Source organism: Epinephelus lanceolatus, chromosome 18 (assembly GCF_041903045.1).
Source record: "Epinephelus lanceolatus isolate andai-2023 chromosome 18, ASM4190304v1, whole genome shotgun sequence".
NCBI classification, from domain to species: Eukaryota; Metazoa; Chordata; class Actinopteri; order Perciformes; family Serranidae; genus Epinephelus; species Epinephelus lanceolatus.
Window position 1 is genome coordinate 6,932,186 of NC_135751.1, and position 20,882 is coordinate 6,953,067.

General features: G+C 39.4%; 1 protein-coding gene across 4 annotated transcripts in view; it reads right to left on the bottom strand.

Moving 5' to 3' along the window:
- LOC117267843 (syntaxin-binding protein 4) overlaps positions 1–20,882 on the bottom strand; it is a 121,873-nt gene that overhangs the window by 24,933 nt on the left and 76,058 nt on the right. For all 4 annotated transcript variants that reach the window (XM_078161309.1, XM_078161308.1, XM_033643887.2 and 1 more), the window contains exons 4-8: positions 20,317–20,386; positions 20,137–20,211; positions 11,851–11,930; positions 10,080–10,203; positions 8,270–8,411 (exon numbers count right to left, since the gene is read on the bottom strand). In XM_078161309.1, the coding sequence (XP_078017435.1) occupies positions 8,270–8,411; positions 10,080–10,203; positions 11,851–11,930; positions 20,137–20,211; positions 20,317–20,386 (491 nt within the window). The remainder of the gene's footprint in view (positions 1–8,269; positions 8,412–10,079; positions 10,204–11,850; positions 11,931–20,136; positions 20,212–20,316; positions 20,387–20,882) is intronic.

Here is a 20,882-nt window from a genome sequence, read left to right on the forward strand (position 1 = left end):
GCATGAACCCTGAAAACTGTTGTTTACTGCAGCATTAAAGATATCAGTACAAAATGCTACAATAACTTATATGATTTTAATGAATACACTGAGCCAAAAAACATTCACATACATAATATGAAATATTATCCAACAATTTGTGACAAGCACACACCATGAGTAATGCTGGTATCAGATTACATAATATTCCTGCCTTTTAAGATAGTCATAGCCAGATATTACAGAACACACTGTAGAAGTTTCTCCAACTCAGTGAGAAAAAGCAAAAAAATGTAGCATGACAGACTTTCAGTCAGGATGTTGTGATGCATCCTTGATGTTGTGTTGGTCATCCATGAACATTATCCTACATGGAATAAAAAGAGCAACTGTCAGCATGGTGCACAGTGGCACTGGGTCATTAATAGGTTGATATCTTGATCTTGGCACATGACTGTCTTACCTGTGCCTGTTAATGGTGAGTTAAGATTAACTGAGTTATGCTCATCATTCCGGGTTGACAAGTGTCAAACTTTGGCAACGTTTTTCAAATGAGAGGAAGCTATTTGATGATGGTGCTGATGTGAGATTTGAAATTTAAATTGAAATCTGAGATGAGCCCCAATCTAAACATCAGAACTGACCAGAGGTGACAGATTACCAAACTTCTGTGATAGCATGCTAAATTCCATCTTGCTATAATTTAACTTTAAAAATGTTATTGTTCATCCAAATATTAATGGCAGATGAGCAGGTTTTAAGCAAGATCAAAGCCTGAGGATCGTCATGCTAAACTAAAATGTAGAACTGAGTATCATCAGCAAAGGTGTCTTGTAAGGTTGTGCAGATGATGTGAAATACTGGACCAATACATAACAATTTGGCCAATACCCAAAAGCTGATACTGACACCGATGTTTTTGTTGTTGTTATTATTTTTCATTTTTCCTTTTGTTTACAGGGAAACAAAGATATCTTCATTATAAAAAAAAAACTAACTGAACTGTTTTAAAGTCATTCAGCTCTTCATTACATTATTACAGGAGATTACAGGAGAGCACAAGTTCAATAATGCAAATTTAAGAAACAACTTTTCATATAACTTCGCACAAGAAAAACATCTTTTAAAATGGTTCATAAGCCTTTTTACTCTATAAATCATAATTCCCTGTCTAATATCTATTTTTCATTGCTGTGAAAATGAACAGATTTCTCCTTGGAACTGGATTTATTTAAGTTTCTTGTCAAAAACTAAATTTCACAAGAACTCATTTCATTTGAACTCATCATGATAATGTTATAATTTTTCTTCACTCAATACTAATTTTTACAGAATAGAGCTTCAGCGCATCATAATGTATCTCAATGTAACCTCTGTTAGCTGTTAGTTCCGACCACTGGCTGCTAATAGCTAACAGCTAACTTTAACTAGCTCTCCTTTGCCAATTTCAACACAGATTTGTTGTTCAAAATTTAGCAGTATCAGGGAAACGACAGGGTTGATAGAGAGTTAACTGTGTCTGTTTTTCCTGAAGGCTTCCCTGGGAAAAACTCAGTTGGTCCCAGACACATTTTCTAGTGTTAGTCTGGAGCCCTGCTTTTTAGCCATGCATATCAAGCTGACACTTAATGTTTAGTGGGAACATGATCTGTTTTTCTCTTAGTACAGCATGTACTGTTAGAGGCTCTGCTTGCAATAAACAGGTCAATATCAGTGTGGAGGTTTTCACTCCAAGCAAAGTTTTCATCTCAGCCATGTAGAGATGCTAATGCATTCTGGAGGCTACATGTGCAGCATACAGGCCACAAACAATGCCAATAATGATCATAAAAAGGCCAGTGAAACTGTATTAATAAACAAGTGTTATTTTAGAGATAAGACAGTATAAGTGTTGCAGAGATGGGTGTTGATGTGACTGATGACTTTTCTGTCTGATTTACCATGTATAAAAAGAGGAAATCTAAACATGAACCACAGCCTGTGTCTTAGTTACCAGAATTTCACTTTCACAGGACTCGTGGGAATCTTGTAACAAAATGTACAAACTAGCGCTCAAACAACTTTCCACAGGGATCATGGGACTTATTCTTAGCCCTGAAGTGCTCTCTTTGATTCACTGTCACTCACTGGCATCTTCAATAAAAATGATGTAAAACTTTGCAGGACATGTGCAACAAGAAACATCTGCTTAGTAACAGCTTTCTTCAAGCCTACAAACACCAATGCATATTCCTGTATTCTGTGTCTCTCCCCTCCATTCTGCTCCTCTTCTTCTTTGTCATATTGCCCACAGTTGACAGTGAGTGGGCGGACAGAGAGGCGAGGATGATGGGATTGGGGAGAGAGCAGCAGAGAAAGCTAGAAAAAAGGAAGATGGCAGCAATATGTGCAAACTGAGGTTTTGTAGGTTTCTGTCAGTGCACATGCCTATTACTGTAAGGTTGTGATTGTTGGTGCTAATTCATCATCATCATCATCATTCTAATTCCTCTTCAATCTGTGAGAGGATAACTGGCTTCCTTACAGATGGCAGGCGATCTGAGTGACTTCCTGCTTTCAAATAATATCATAGTTTTTCAGACATTTCTTCTCTGTTACTCCCTGTGTATATTTGTGGCAATCTCAAACATTCCAGCCTTGTCATTAACCTATACCATCCCATCAAACTATTTATACTACTGCCCCCCTAAATCCATCATAGAGACAGAGAATGTTCCTATGATGGCCTGATTTAAAGGATGACTGCAGTTTATTACAACATGTGGGTCTCATATTTATAATTTTGGAATGAATTCTGAAATTCTTTGGTGTTGATTACATTGTCTTCACCAAAGTAACCTGGAAAACAGCAAACTAAAAAAGCACCAGGAAAAGCACTCTGCTAGGTGATTTAGTGCAGTGGCAAAAGCCAGAATTTAAGGAAATGTTATAGCCGCTGGCCCAAAAATGTCTGTGAAGTGTTTTTTTCTCTATTCCATTCATCTATATATGACTAGCTCAGCCAGAGAAGGACCTGATGTTCATGCTCTATGGGCTCAAAAATGCAGAATGCAGAGTTTTCAGCATATGCACCTAGTGAACCACCATCCTGGAAGCATCCAGTTATCTTAATACACTCCTACAACAAACACAGACAGTCAGCCAATCAGACGGGTTGTAAAACTGTACCAGCTGTGTGCACCACCTGCAGTGCTGCCCAGCTCAGCCAGAGAAGGACATCAACGTGAAGCTCCAGGAAATACACCACACCAAAGGTGAATCCTTTGCTGCCATGGAGGTTGGCTGTAGCACTACACTTGCAATAAAACAAAAATGGATTTTAATCATGGACAGCTGCAGGCTATAAAACCACATAATACCTGTGCATGGCAAATGGCAAATGTTAAAGGTGCTGTATGTAACTCTGAAGAAAGATAGTGGATTGTTGAGTCTCACTCCCAGGTTGTCAAATACCAACGCTTTAGATTGGCTGTTGGACTGTATCACCAACTCAAAGTGTCAGTAATTGATGGCCTGGAAATGAGACTCAACAATCAACCATCCTTCCCCAGAGTTACATACAGCACCTTTTACTGCAGCTCTGTGATGGGTCATGAATTCCAGTCTCCAGCATTTACGTCAGGTGTTTCAAATGTGCCATTTACTTTCTGCGTTGGCGTGAATTAAAATGCATAAGTGTCCAATATGGACATAAATCCCATGATACTGGGCTGTTATAATTTTGTAACAGGCAGGTTAGTGAGAACACATATGTCAAAGTATTGACCATCTATAGTAAATTGTTAAATTAGATTTGGCAGGAAAGGGACTGCTGTGTGAGGGAGCTCTAAAAGAACAAATCCCCCTTAACAAATATGTACATAAACGTTTTAATCAAATCAAATTTCAAAATCTTATCATCATGGTGGAGGGTAATGTAGACGTAAGTAAGATGAAGTCTTCATGATAACCATACTGCATTCATCTGCTGCTCTCTCTCCTCCAGCAGACAGAGTGATTGTGGAGGCCTCCTCTGAGGTTGTGAGGTTGCAGTATTCAGCACTTGTTGCCTTGTTTCTGTCAAGCACAAATTACTGTGTTCCCTACATTCCCTGAGACACTGTGGCCAGGGTCCAGACCTCATCCATCATGTTTAACAGCAACTTCCTGCCAGGATAGATGGAACATTTACTTTATTTCTCTCTCACCTCAACACTGACATGCTTCCACCAGTGCACTCCTGGGAAAGGTCCTTCAGCCCCTCTTTGTCTTTTGACAAAACCATATAGCCAACTGCTCTCAGGATATAAAGACTGGACGTGTAATGATCCACAGATTAAAGGCTAATGATGCTGTACACTTTTCTTTTTTTGCCAACAAATACTATGAAAAGAACAAAACCAACAAGAACTTGATCTTGCTAACAAGTATTGTGTGTAAATTAGAGATCACCAATTTATTATTACATTTAATAATATATTATATTTATTATTATCCTCGTCATCACAGGGAAAATAATAAATGTGTTTGGGATGAACAGAGATCTTCGCTGGTATATCTTTAGGATGAAAGGATGACGTTAACTCCCCATCGACGCATCAGGTAATGCACCCTATTGATAATGCTACATTTTAAACAACAAATCTGTGTTGAAATCAGCAGGAGAGCTAGTTACATTATCTGTAAATCAATGCAACCTCTGTGAGCTGTTAGTTGCAGCCACTGGCTGCTACTAACAGCTCACAGAGGTTGCATTGATTTACATTAAGATGCATTCAAGCTCTATTCAATAAAAATTAATATTGGACGAAGGTAAATTATAACATTATCATGATGTGCTTAAATGTAATCTAATGAAATTCCGTTTTTGTATACATAAAGCTCATAAATATGTATGATTGAATTTGTGCTCATTCAAAGGTGGTTCAATGACAGGCTTCATTACTTAAAAACAATTCAGAACTTTTTATAGACTTTTGTAGATTTTTTTGTTTCCCTGGCACAAAAGGGACAATAAATAACAACTAAAACAAAATAAACAACAATATAAGAACACTGGTATTGGCACCGGCCCAAAATTTTAAAAACCCAGTGTATATCCAAAGCCTGTTGAAACACCTCAATGAGCTACACTGAGCACACACACTGTAGTTTATTTGGACTTAATCCCTACAGTCTTGTTAATAGAAACTCTCACTAGAGCAGTAATTGTAGAAATGTTGATTGTTTCACTGATGAAAACAGTCCAAAACAAATCTACTATTTGCTCCTGGTTGAGAAATGTTTGACACAAACTACAGTGACCAGCTGTCTTAGGTAATTACTGAGACCTTTTAAAAACAATTGAAGATGGAAAGAAACGATATATTTGTACGCATTTTCTAAAGATTTATGTCTTCAGTGGGTCGAAGTGCCATACAGGATACAGACTGCAGATGCTGCTGCTGCTCCTGTAGTATGCACAGATCTACTAGTGTGCAAGACAAAATTCAAAATCCTCTGCATTGTAATTGTGCGTGTGTGTAGGTGGGGGTGGGGTGTAGATGGGGGTGGGGTGATGCCCTAAGCAGAGTCCTGGCTTGATGGCTGACCTTCACACCTGGTGTAGTGTGTCTGTCTGTTCTGGGACTCTGGGACTCCTCTAACAGAGCAGCACTGACACTGAATCAACACAAACACTAACAAATACACAGCGTTTAATGTTCTTTAATCCAGCATGAATTCCTAATTATTCAGTAGGATTTAATGAACAGACAGGATGGTTGTGTTTGGAATGGTAATTTCCTTCAGGAAGTCAAGGTGACACCACAGATAACAGAGAAATACTTTATAATTTTTTTGTTTTCGGAAAAACAAGGAAGGAGCTCAGGCGTAGTGCACTTTGATATGTGACATACTGTGATATTAATATTATGAAGACATATATATATATATATAAAAATATGTATATGTATAGAGTGAATAGTCCTAAGACTGAACTTTGTGGGACACCATTTGTTATTGGTAAAATCTAATATTCCCACTTTTACACACTGTTGTCTGCCAGAGATGTAATTGCTGAATGTCACTTACACAAAAGGCAGGACCACTGAGTTGCTCATTTCTTTTGAGGAACTTACAATAGTTTCTTTTTATGTACATATAATATACCTGCTATGAACCTTTGAATAGGTATATGCTAAATTCAGAGAGTATAAATTGTCTGTACACGGTTCTCAACATTTGGGGCACTGAGCCGCTAATGGTGCTAACTCCAAAAGCAGCAATAGACAACGGCAACAGTACCACTAGAGCCAACAAAGTTAACCGGAGGGTGGGCGCTAAACTACCCCGATGACACCATCCCCATATCAGTGGTAACCTCCATATGAACACTTTGTGAAGCGACCAGTGGGATACGCACTAACATGCACGAATGGCCGGCCTGCCTTACCACAACAAACCACAGAGAAGCTCAGTATACAACAGAGAGAGAGAGGGAGAGAGAGAGACAGAGAGAGAGAGAGAGAGAGAGAGAGAGAGAGAGAGAGAGAGATGACTTCATTCTCTGCTCAGGATGCCATTACTCCACTTTATCTTTTTTCCTCCTTCCTTGAGATATCACTTTCACAAGAATGGGACATACATACATATGGACAACCCGGAAACATAACGCCTCCGGTCATGGCCACTGCCAGCACGGAGGCATGAGTTACAAGCCCCTTTTACACTGCCAGATTTTCGGTGAATGTTGGGCCGTTTTGCCGGCAAGCTGCCAGTATTTAGACACACAGAGCTGGACTGGCGAGTTGATCCGAGGTGCCCAATTTTCCGCCTCGTAGGGTAGTCATATTGGCAGAACCTCTTTGGTTTAAACAGAACGAAGTGGCCTTCTGCCACGGGAGGGGCTGTTGATGACTTGTGGGAGGAGCTGTTGATGACGCCGCACGTACGAGCCACTGGCAGTGGATAAACGGGAAACAGCTGATAGCAGGAATTAGCGAGCAGCTAGTAGCAAGAGGGAAACGCAGATCTGACAGACACTGTAAAGATGAGCAACTGGGGAGACAAGGAATTGTGTGCCCTCCTTGTCCTCGTAAACTAAGAGGCCATTAATTGTCAAGTGACGGGGACGGTGAAGAACGGGCCAACTATGAGAGAATCGCCAAAGGACTGACTAGCCATGGCTTCCCTCCCACGTCACAGTTTACGTCACACGCTGAGCTACACCTTTTGTTACTTGTTCACGCCCCCCATTGCCCCGAAAAAGGCGCATTCTGTATAAACAAAAGTAGGTAGGCGGCATTTTGCTGCACTCCCCGATTTTGCTTTTATACTGCCAATGCTGAAAAAAGACTGATTGGGCTTTCCTGCACATTTGCACAATTCCTGTTTAAAAAGGGCTACAGATTCATGTACAAAATTCAGCAACAACCCTACTATCAGTTGATATTATTCTCAGTTATTATTACTTTAAGATGATGTTACTCTCAGTTATTGTTACTTTAAGTTAATGGTAACACAGTTAATGCTTTATAAATTTTCATTAAAAAAAAAAGACTAAAACTCAAAGATGCCAAAACAAACCCTGTCACCCAAACTCAATCATATCACTGTCATATAAAGTTAATAAATAATAGTTAGTAATTAGTGTGTGTCTGGATGGTCATACGTATTTGTGACAACTATGCAGGTGGAGGTGACACGCAGTTAGTGTATGTCCATTTGGGACAGCTAGTCACAGACACAGGATCAGCAGCTTGTGACCTGAGGCCAAAGCTGCAGAGGTCTGCACATGCACTTTACTTCCTGCTTTGCCCCTCTTTCTCCTCTACCTTCCTCCATCTTGTTCACTTCATTTTCCTACAAGCATTCCCTCAGTGCTACACTGCATCCATCTCTGTCATGTTTTATCCAGGTGACCTCAAGGTCCGCTGATACCGTTGTTTCCATACTGTGGGAAATCTGTTATCTGTAATCGATTGTAGGCTACAGACATCAATCTGATTTGAACATAAGTTGGAAGCAATCATGTCTTATTCCTGAATTATTGCTAAAGAACTACAATCTTCATGCACTTTATCCAATCAGAATATACTATGTATTCAAAATACACTGATCTTGTCAAAGCCCCTAACAGCAGCACAAAATCCCAACATTAAGACCTACTTGTGCCTTGTTTATCTTTTAATTGTTTCCACAATAAAAATATCTTGCTATGGCTCAAAGCAACAACACTTTCTTCCTTATACTCTTCATCTTCCCTTCACTATCTGCACTCTGGACGAAAGTGTCACTCTGTGTATCTCAAGCTTGTGGCTTCATTTCTTACCCGGTGACAGTCTCCTCCGGAGAGCACCTCCTGGATGAAGACAGCGGGACCGTCGGGCCTGTTGGAGCCTCCTCCGATGGTGATGCCTAAACTGCTGGATCGTGCCACTGAGATGAGCTGAATCACTCCTTCACCTGGATGACTGAGAACATGTAGACACATAAACACATCAATCTTTGAAGTAAAGAAAAGGGGCTCTATTTTCGTGAGTGAACATGTCTGTCATGTGTGTAAGCACACTTTTGGTATTTTTGTAGCCAGGGGTGTGCCACACTAAGTTTTATTAGGCCTCTGTGGCATAACTGTAATACCTCGGCACAGTCGCAGATAGAGAGAAAGTGACAAATCTGACAATAGTTAATATATCTTATTATTATCGCCGCTATATCTGTATTGGTCAGTCCCTCCAGGATTTTGTGGGCTGTTTTTGGGATTATTGCGATCCGAAATGCCTGACTTCCCGGCAGCTTTTCTAAAAAAAACTATGATGCATGTTTTTTGCAAAGAAATATTGGGGTTAACTAAAAATTGAAAAAGAAAAAAAAAACAGTTGTGATGCTGTCTTGGATTCTTTGTAGATCATTACAACACTTGAGTGAACCAACAAAGCAGACATGCTGTATTGCACGATCCAAATCTTTGTGAAGAATTGTGATTTGTCAGTGTATATGTTGTTAGCTTGAAGGTTCTTGTGTTGTTTCCCGTCTCAAAGGGGATTTGGAAAATGGTACCACAAAGATAGCTGAAGGGAGGGAGAATGACGGCCAGCAGGTTTATGGCCACAGTCTACATCCAGTGAGTCAGAATAACCTTCTCTGGTCAGGTGGGTGGTGGATGGTGCAAACTATGTTCATTTTTGGCCCTAAATTTCAAAATTCAGATTGGTCACCAGAATCACCAAAATACCAAACTCAGCCCTCACTGTGCTTTGCACTCTATGCCTGCACAGAAGATACAGACCAAGACTGACAACATTTTGGAGAGAGTGACCATTTTCAATTTAAATGATTCTGAACTGAATTTAAGATAGAATATATATACAAACATATACAAAACTATAATATCTGAACATTTTACACAGACATGACTGAAAAAGTACTGGTAGGAATTAGGGATGCTTGTTATTGGATTTTTTTTTTTGCTGATATCCGATATGCGGATATGTAACAGCCTATTTGACTGATGTTGATACATCATCTTTTTTCCCCAGCTAATTGTAGTGATCATCAAGTCCCTTCTGTAGTGAAATTAACATCATATTAAGCATTCATACTCGTATCGTGATGGCCCACCAGCAGGTGGAGACATAAAATACAATGCTTTCTAATGTATGTAATATTCTTTCATTGTGCAAAATAAGAAAAAGAATGTTGGCCGATGCAAATAATTAATTTAAAAGGCTGATTGGCTAATATCGATGATATGCCAATATTATCGTGCATCCCTAGTACAAATTAGTATGAATATAAAGTGATAGTTTAGAAAGGCTGAAGTTTCCGCTTCTGCTGACCTTAGCTTTCACTGCTGCTGTACAGAAATAAACTCTATCCAAATGCTTGATAAAGCACTTAAATTCTGGTTTTTAGTTCAGCTGGGTAGAACGTCAAGCTATAGTTAATCTTAAAGTCAATGTCAACTGCCCACCTGCTGAGAGTACCAATGACATGTATGAATGCAAATCTATAATATAGTTGGTCTGTATATCTGGGTTAAAAGCAAGTATTTGCCAGCCACATGTTCCGAACTCAGTCTCTTCACAACAGCAGAGCAGTGTTGTGGTTGATGTGAATCCTGTACAAACCAATGTTACCTGAGAGAGCGCAGCATTGGCCCACCGTTGTTGTACATGTTCTGAGAGCCCGCTGGACTCAACAACAAAGGACTCTGGGAGCGAGACGAGGAACCAGATGATGTACTATCCAGGTAGCGGCCTCCTTTGTCGTGGCAAGAAAGAACAAAAACACAAAATAGACAGAGAGTATGTACAGTCATTTAACCTGTGTTTTGCAGGGACGTGTAAGATCAACAATTAACAAAATGGTAAAAGAAAAGGCTATAAATATTTCTATATAAATACTTACTTATACTGGATAAGTAATTATTTAGATGACGGGTATTAACTGAGCATGGCATCCTGATATGTGTTCTTTAAGGAGGAATAGTTTAGGGAATATTTTTATTTTTATTTTTAACACATTTCGGCGATACTGTACCGAAATGTATGGAAGCCTTCAAAAATTTGCTGCTGCTACAGATGACTCCAGTGGCACTGAGCTCTCCACTGACAAATGTGTATATTCCTGTTAAACATTTTTTAAACCTGAGCAACTCTAAGCACTGAGTAATACCCAATATGCTGACCAGACCAACTGCCGAGCAACCCAAATATGCCCCAGAATGTTTTTTTTCAATCCAGTGCCTGAGGTAAACATCTGCTTCTTTTCTGTCCTCAGATTCAGAGGTAAACGTCATGGTGAGGAGGTTATTCATGCTGAAATTCAGCAGTATACAAGGATGTCATGGATTCTTTGATAAAATGAGTTGAAAAGACCTCATTTTGTGAGCTATTACACACAGAGCTCTTGCTTCAAAGTGAGTAAATGAGGGGAAGCAAAGCACAACAACATGGAAAAAAAATACTCCATACTGTTTGTTTGCTTGTTAACATGAATAAGATCTGGTTGTTTAGATATACACACCAGGCATAAAACCAGTGTCACATTTCTATAATCATTCCATGCTCGATAAACAATGTGTTTCATATTCAGTCATTTGCATTCATTCCTAAAGGCTTAAAACTGTAGCTTTATCTGATGGTGGAGGAAATGGTAGCTGTGTCCTATGGCAATTGAGCCAAGGACATAGACCATTTCAGTTTGTAACATGTTCACTGACATATAATTCTACACACTTTTTCTTGCTGTTAAAGACGTAGCTTATTTATTTATTATTATTTCTTATTTATGACATCATGGTTTGACAACACATCATATGAACCATGTACTACATTATCTCACTTGTCATCTTTGAGCTTATGGAGACCAGACCACAGTAACTGTGTCAGTCTTTGAGTTTCACCATATTGCAGGCATAACAGATTTTAGTTTAATATCAACAGGATGGCCTTAAATCCATATATCCTCATTCTGGCGCTGATGTACCCTGATGCATCAACACCATTCCCTGCACAGAGCAAACAAGACTCCTCACGTGCTGAAGCCATGTTTTAACAAATCTGTACCAGCTGGCTGCCTCCTTCCCGACTGAAACAGATGTTGGCAATTGTGTAATGGACAAGTGCACTTGTCATAAGCTATTTTTAAAGGCAGACTTACTTCATCTACCCTTAAGCCTTAGTGCTCTGTCAAATACAGGAAGGTCTTTTTTTCCACATACAACTGTATGATAATGCCATTAAGCACTTTGTGACAGTAAAGAGAATATGTGGAGGAGTGCTAACATGAACATTCAATTCCACATAAATTTACATCAGCAGGAGATCTGCCCACATTAAATTACAGTTACTGCTTGTGAAAAAAAAAGTAATGTACAATACAAAACCTGAGCAGGGATTTGCCTACCTTGCTGTATGGGAGAGTTGCGTGTTGATCCTGTGCTACCATTGGATCCATACTTCTCCAGTAACTCAGCAAATTCTCTCCTATTCAGGCAAAACAAACAAACAAACAAAAAAAAACATGATTGAGATGAGAGCTCGTCACACATGGACAAGACAGAAAGAAATACACATAGTTTTATTGACTAAGACAGTGTCTGAACCAGAGCTAACCTTGAGTTGATACCTATCAATTAAAGCTATTATCTTCCTAAGGTATACAGAGTTTTAAGCTGTACGGAGGTTACATTTCTAATAGGTTCAGCTGTTCAGCAGCAAGGTGTGTGTATAAAGGCCTACATGAGCAAAAACCATGGTTTTTCCAATACAATGACTAAATAAGTGCATTGAACAAATAAGTGATACGTTTCTCCACCTATATAAGGATAAAACGGAAATATTTACTTTTGGTGCCAAAAAGGAACGATCAAATGTCAGTGCTAATCTTGAGGTCCTAATGAAGAAATAGACTTCAAACAATATCAAGAGTTCTTGGTGTAGTTCTGGATTCTGACCTAAATATTAAAAGCCACATCAACAGAATTACAAAATAAGCCTACTACCATCTTAAAATATTGCTCGACTTAAAAGACTCATGTCTCAGCAAGACTTAGAAATACTTATTCATGTCTTTGTTCTTAGTAGACTTTATTATTGTAACAATGTGTTCAAAGGCCTCTGTAAAAAAAATCAATGAGACAACTGCAGCGTATTCAGAACACTGGTGCTCGAATCTTCAGTAAAACCAAGAAAGTGAAAAAACATCACCCCAGTTCTCAAACTTTGCGCTGGCTCTTCTGCATCAAAGAAGAAGAAGACGACTTCAATATATTATTATTAACCTACAAAGCATTGATTGGTGTGCTTGCTCAACATCTCCAGGGTCTGAACCAGACATGCAGAGGCAGCTTTCAGTTTTTATGCACTGCACTGATCTGGAATACACTTCCTAATGACTTGAGATCTGCCCCAACCCTGTGTTCCTCTAAACTGAGGCTTAAAACTTTTCTTTTTGCCACTGCAACTCTTGAATCCTGAAAATCTGCTGTTTTGTTTTGTCTCTTTTTGCTTATTTATGCACTTTGAATTGCCTTTGTGTCTGAAATGTGCTGCAGTCTATAAATGAATGTGGACTGGATTGGATTAAAGCAAAAATGAGCCTGGCATAGGTATAATCCTAGACAAAGTCTAAATTCAGCCTAAATTCACAGTTTATTCAGATTTAAACCTTTCAGTGTGTTGGGCACCAGAATTGACCCTTCACTAAGCCCTGCCCCTTTGTGATGGTTCGTCAAGCTGTTGGAGTTAGCATGGAGGCCACACTGTACCAACTGCACTCCCTGAAGAAATATTGTCACATTTTTGGAAAAATAAAAAAGTGATTACAAAGAGAAGAAGACAGTGTGGTCTACAATAGAGGATATATCCAGGATGTCAAACTCACTCAGCAACAAAAACAGGTTTAAAAAGATAGTTAGAAGCTAAAGCTTGACTATGGACTACAGATGACAGTGTAAAAGTGATCCACCACATTAATGGCGTCGAGACAGAAGACAATGACCATAAAGGGAAACTTGACCAGTATTCAATCAGCTGTGTTTCATCACAGTGTGTGCAGATGAACAGTGTTTGGCTTCCCCCTGTGTCGCTGCCAGCGCCTGGACCTCCACTGCTAGATGGGCGGCGAGCTCCGGGGGAAGCCAAACAACCTTCATCTGTACAAACTGTGATGACACACTGCTGGATAAATATTGGTTAAGTTTCCCTGCTTCCCTACAATGGTTCCTGTAGAGCAGGGTAGGTTTTTATTCACTGTTAAAATCATTACAAAGCAAAAGCAGCATGTGTATATTCAGTAGTGTCCCTTCAGTAGCTAGCTAGCTAGCCAGCTAGCTAACTAACACTTTTCAGGGTTAGATTTATGATTTGGAATGGGGGAAAAAACGTATATCTCCTTCCAACCTTTCCAGGTAGAGTAGTAATGTATATCATTATCACACGTGCCCCAGGCACAACATTTAGCTCGATATCCACAAAACCTGAAAATGACAGAAATCTTTTTTTTTTCTTAAAGATATTTTTTGGGGCATTTGCCTTTAATGGACAGGACAGGAAAGTTTGAAAGGGGGAGAGAGAGGCGGGGATGACATGCAGCATAGGGCCACAGGCTGGACTCAAACCCGGGCCGCTGCGGCAACAGCCTTGTACATGGGGCCCCTGCTCTACCCACCAATCCACCAATGCCCCGAAAATGACAGAAATCTAAAATGACTGCATAAAGCCTATAGAGCACAGCTGTGTAGTTGTTGCACCTTTTTCAGAGCTGGCCAATGCTACGCCATTATTGACTAGTCTGCTTTTGTGGGGCAGGACATAGCTTATGGTCAGTTCATAACAGTTGACCAGATTATGTGAGATACTGTGATTCCATTCAAAAACGGATATTCAACAAAAGAAATGAAGAGTAGAAATGAGTGAATGTATTTAATATTAAATACAGAATAAGCTGAAAAGCTTTGGTATGAGTTCTGTGAAATGGACATTGTAATAACACTGCTCATGTCAGCAACGCAGTTTGACAGGAAAACAACATATACTGAGTAAAAATGGTGTTACTGCTTCCTGTCCTTTGCTATCATGTTGTATTGTAGATTATCACTGACAACACAATAATATCATATCCCCTCTGAATGATGATTTGAATGTGCAATATCTAAGCAGATTATGATAAGCGGTTGCATTGGCTTCATGGTGAGTAAGGACACAAATTGTTCTTGGACAGCACAACATGACGACCTCAGGATGCACATCTTTCATAACCAGATGACTGGGTGAAAGGTGGCAGCAGGGCCAGCATTTTCATTTCACACTGAAGTGATTGGACATAATCACAACAGTGAAGCAGTCTGAGAAACTACCACATTTATTCTTTTGATAATTCTCATCCTGTGATGTGTAAGAATCTTTTTGATCTTTGTCATCTTGCATGGGGTATAATGGTGTATACTTTATTCTATCCAATCAAATGTAATGTGGGGCATCTGGCTAACCCCGCATATCGTATAAATCTGCTTTTGACCTCTTTAGCTAGAGTGTCGTTGCAGTTAGTGGATCAATATCATAATTTATACCCCTTTTCCGCCAAGTTGGTTGCAGCTGGAACCAAAAAATATCAGGTTTTCCTTGACCTGAGAGTGTGAAACACAAAGGCATAGGGGGCAAGTCATATTCTACAAGTTGAAATAAAAGAATGGAGTCTTGCACTTAATTGTCTTCTATGTCTTCTTATCATGAAGTGTAAAAGCAAGTATATATAATAACAGACAACAACCTTCACATCCTTGATTATGATAGTTGTCCTCAAAGATTCCAAGATCCTGATTAAAACATGTTTAAGAACCAGAGCTAATTTGGTGAAAAAGGGGAATTGGGGTACTTTAACACCTGAGCTGTTTGCTCCATTTTAACTGATCCTGAAAAATGTCATCATATAGCCTGGTTCATTTGGGCTGGTGTGAAAGCTGTCAATTGAACACTGGTGTGGACCAAACAACTGAACAGAGACAGCCTGAAAAGGTGGTCCTTGGTCCATTTCCAAGAAGACTCTTACAGTACATGATGCCTTCTTTTTGTCTGTCTCTATATGTCATTTTTCACAACATGCAGTCAAAGTGTAGTCTAACAATACTAAAAATGCTTTGAGTCAATTATTTCCTCTTTATGACACCAAAGAACATAAAAAATATACACCAGAAGTATTAAAGTACTGAATAAGCTCCTGTCAGTCACCAGAATGTATAAATTCATTTTTACTCTTCTTGGTTTGTTTGTAAAATGTCAGTGTGAATGGGAACTGAACCAGAACTAAATCCAACAATTTATCACTTTTTCCCCCTGGTACAGACCAAATGTAAAGTACCCCTAGTGGTGGGTGTTAGGAAACAAGGATTTTATCACGTGATGTGAAAAAGTGGTTGAGATCTAATTTATTTATTTCTCACTCATTCCCTGCCTCCTGAAAATGTGGATAAGAGAGGTGTTGGTGGGGGCCAACAGCCCTGTACAACTGTATAAATGGTGGTATCCCACTGCAAACTGCTGTGGTTGTCTGGGGACTCGCTAAGTTGCACCCACCTTTGAGAAATAAATCATATCCCTAGAGGATGTGATTAAATCCCTTTAGTAGGCTCATTATACCCTGACCACATACTCCATTTAATTTCAGAAAAACATCACATCATAGAAGCTAAAGGCGCTTCATGTTTAGCCAGCCCTGTCTCCTAGAAATTTTGCTTATGTTCAACTAATTTGAAATGGCCATATGTTGTGAGGGAAACATAATGCTGAGCAAATTATGTTTTCTTTTAACATAATGAGGAAATGTTGCTAATTAATGTAGCCTAGCTGAGAAGTCATAAAAATTTTGATACTGATCAGATTATCAAAATGTTTATCAAAATGGTCTTTTCCACCAAAACAGGCAATCAAGCAACAAAGTATGGTAAATGGACCTGCACTTGCATAGCGCTTTCCTAGTCACCTGACCCCTCAAAGTGCTTTTTACACTACAAGTCACATTCACACACATATTCACACTCTGATGGCCGAGGCTACCATACAGGGTGCTACCTGCTACTGAGTTGTTAACACACTCACACACCGATGGATAGGCCACCGAGAGCAATTTGGGGTTCAGTACTCTGCCTGACGAAGGTTGTAATGACCGAAACATAGCTGTCTTGTCCCATTAAATATTTTGCAAGTTTGGCAACAGTGTGCGGGAATCTTTTTACTTTCTTGGGTTCAGTACTTCGACTGTAAGGACTGAACTGCTGATCTTTCGATTGGTGGTTGACCTGCTCTACCTCTGACCCACAGCCGCCCTATCCATTTTTAGTCACTACAACATTAAATGTTTTTATTGCATTTTCAACATTTAACCAAAATCATAATCTTTCCCTGACCTTAACCAAAGTGCTTTTGTTGCCTAACCTAAGACAAGAGTCTTTGTTATTACTTGTACCCCTAACTGATATGACCGTCTTTCCCTAACCTTAACCAAAGTGCTTTTGTTGCCTAACCTAAGACAAGAGTCTTTGTTGTTACTTGTACCCCTAACTGATATGACCGTCTTTCCCTAACCTTAACCAAAGTGCTTTTGTTGCCTAAAACTAAGACAAGGGTCAGGATTTGAACCTGAGGTACTGGTGTCAAAGTCCTGGGCTTTGTATGCCTGCCATCCTCCCCAACTACCTTCCCACAGAAGCCTACATGTATAGAGTGTCCCTGAACAAAATCCAGACCATGATTACGTTGCCACAATAACATTATTAAGGAAGCAGTTTAGTAACATACAAATGTAATTTTTAAGAAACAGCATTGAGCTACTTAGTAGAAAAACAGCTTCATCTTGTTTCTGATGAATTTTGTTGTGGTTTAAGTGCATTAACCCTTACATTAAAGAACAGGTTTTGCTGAGGTTATGATCATAGTAAAGTGATTTGATTTTCTGTATTTTTTCCCAATATTCAAAGACACAGCTGGAAAACATTAGCTAGTGCTAAAATAGTTTTGACTTGTTTTTAAAAGAAATAGAGGAAATCTGTTGAGGGGCAGACACAGACAGACAGACAAACAGACAGACAGACAGAGAGCCATAATCCCCCCTCTTCCCTCCTATCTACTCTCCTCCCCTCCAGCTCCTCTGCTTAGGGAGGGTAGTTAAAGCACATAGCACAGATTAACACACAAGGCTCATCTCATCAGGAGCACAGCCCCAGGTTAAGCTCTCTCCTTTCTCTTAGTCTGCTGTCTTTCCTATAAAGACAGAGGAGGGTTGGAGGGGCTACCTCACCACTCACACAGAATACATCACTACATTAGAGTAGGTTAATAATCAACTCCAAACTACACTGCACAAGACATTTGTGTTTTAACCTTCAGAAATCTTAGGATGTCACTCATCAGCATTCACATTCATGCAGTTCTACATATTCATAGCAGCATCTGCCTAATAAATCCACAGTCTGCTACTGGTGGCTGTGTCACAGTGCTATTACCACTGTTAACTTCCAATTTCTGTCAGGTATCCTCTCTAACAGCTGAGGTGTAAATCATGTTTACATCAGAGTCTCTTCACTAAGGATTACACTTAAACGCACTTAAAATGCCACCTATAGGAAATATAAGAACTGATTCACATTCATGTGCAACATAACGCTGTCTGAAATGGACTTGAGGGGAAGATGAGGCCTGTGATGCTGACAGCTGGCACTGACCTTGTTTCACCCAAACTGTATGTGGTCAGATTAGAAAGCTGGTTGAACACTAATACACCCTGGTAATATCAGTGTTGCAATGTCAATACTACTTTTCATTTATTTAATGTATTGTCTACAAGTTTCTGAGTGGATACATTTGTCTTGTTATTTACTTTGCTAATTTTTTATGGCTTGTGTGGCAGCACGTGAGTAAAAGTCTCCATTGCAGTTGGACCATAATAGAAGATGACCCACTGCTGCCTTCTAGGTCTGGGGTCTCATTTATAAACATTGCATATGCAGAAAACAAGGCCTGAAAGAGGCGTACGCCACTTCCCACGCAAAAGTTGTGATCTATAAAGACAGATTTGACAGGGAAATGTGAGCACCTGAGGAAAGTCTGACCCATGGAGACGGGAGAAATTAACGACGCAGATAGTAAGGTGGTGAATTGAAGCCAAATCAAAAAAATCAAATGTGAAATCCGTCATTATAGCCTATGTATAATTATGGCTTTCACACACTTAATGTTGCTACATATCACACATTACTTAAAGATACACCTCATCATAAGCAGTCAATCCAGCAGTGTTTGTGAGCCATACATTTTCCATAACTACCTTTCAGTTGTAAAAATTATAAGCTTACTCAAATCTCACCTCAAATTCTGCTCATTATTTCATCAGTGTGTGACACCATCACATTCCCCCCAAAAGTGCAGAGGAGAGGGATGCAGCTGACACTCGTAGTAAGTGGTGGAGCGCACATCAAATAGCATTAAATAATTGCAAGACAGAGCGTCAACAGATTCCAATAATATCCTCCAATACCATAAATACATATCACCAAGCATGATTTCAGTTTTCAGATAGTTTTTGTATTGTTAAATCACTGCAGTGAACAAGATTGTGCGCACAGAGCGCATTGGAGACACCGCGGTGGTTGCCAATCACTTTTCCTTCACCTGTCACCTCATGAACATCTTCACCACTTGCATATATGGATTGTGTAAATTAGTCAAGTGGGGATTTGGTGGCGTTTAGCAGTGAACTGTAGATTGCAACCAGCTAAAAACTTCTGCCGGCCAGAATTCCTTCAGTGTTCACTGTTCAGGAAGTTTTAATGGGGAGCCAAATTATCCACAGAGGTCTCTTCTCCAAAACAAACGGACCAGGCAATTAGAATCTCTAAAAACACTTAATAACACAGTTTCACATTACAAATCCATGTATTTCTGACACACTTTAGCATGTGGCTACGGAGGGCCAGTCCAAGACATGCTAATGGTCACCTTCTTTTCTCTGATAACATAAGATCCAGATGTTCAGAGAAGGCAAAAAAGCCTGAATTGCCTTATCTGGAGCCAGTGTTTGGTTTGTCTGTTCTGGGCTACTGGAGAAACATGGCAGTGCAACACGGTGATCTCTATAAATTAAGTACATATAACAGCTCATTTTAAGGTAAGGAGAACACAACAATTCATATTTTCAGGTGATTATACACTAAAGAAAACATAATTGTAATATCATATTCAATTTCTGGCAATATATACCCCTAAATCTTAAACATTGGTCCATTAATCACACCTGGCTGGAAAGTTAGCACCACCAACTTTTATCTTGTTGCGCCCAAAACACAATAACACAACTCACCTGTGTTTGAACTGCTTAGGATTCAGCAGTAGTCTAGCTTTCAAAATCATGCTAACATCACAGACCTACTACAAAATCCTGTGGCTGATCTGCTGTATTTCCTTTTGTGTACACTACAAACATACAAGAAGCAGAGAATGATTGCAGGAGTTCGCCTCACACTATGGATGGCTACTTGAAGAAGTTGCAAAATTTGTGCCTAATCACCATGGGCTCATCATCTAGTTCATGAAAAACATTCATCTTGAAAAATTAAAGGCAATCTTTTTACTAACTACACCAGGGTTTGTCGCTGTACTTTATCATCGTACTATATTGTATACATAGACATTTGCTTACTTTGCTTCCTCATCTCTGGCTATGAGAAGGCGCATGTGATTGGTTGCAGAGGCTGCTCTCAGGATGTCCACAGCTCTGTAAAACAAAGAATGGCACATAAATATATTTACATTATTGTAAAGGCTTCACCTCAGCCAGTGATTGTGTGATTAAATGAATGACAAGACTTTACTGGACTACCTTTCACTTGTGACTCCTACTAGACTGTCTCCATTCACCTCCAAGATCTGGTCCCCTGGCATCAGGTTTCCTGTCAGAAGTCAGAGAAAGGTCAGGTGACTGTAAGTCCTTTAGTACATAGTGGAGGTGTCAGCTATAAGAACCTGTAATACAATATGTAGTTCAGTATGGCGAGAAAACATTTCTATTTTTCAACAAGGGCGATGATGAACAAAGATGACAGAATGAGAGGATCCCTTATGTGGGACTTAAAGCTCCGCAACATCAGAGACTAAGGCCCAATCCTATTTCTTTCTTTCTTTATTTATTTTTTACCTCTTCTTATTTTTACTTATCACAATAATGGTATTATCACATTGACATTTGCTATTTATTTGATGGAGATAGAAAAGCATGGACACTTACAATTCTTCATAACTTAAGTTTCACGCTACCAATCGATCAAACAAGTCATTAAGTAAACTAGAATTAATGCCCCACGGATGTATGCCTCTGAGCACCAGACAAGTTTCTTTTACAGTTTACATCCATGTCTGTGAAAGCACAGATCCTTCACACACATTTAC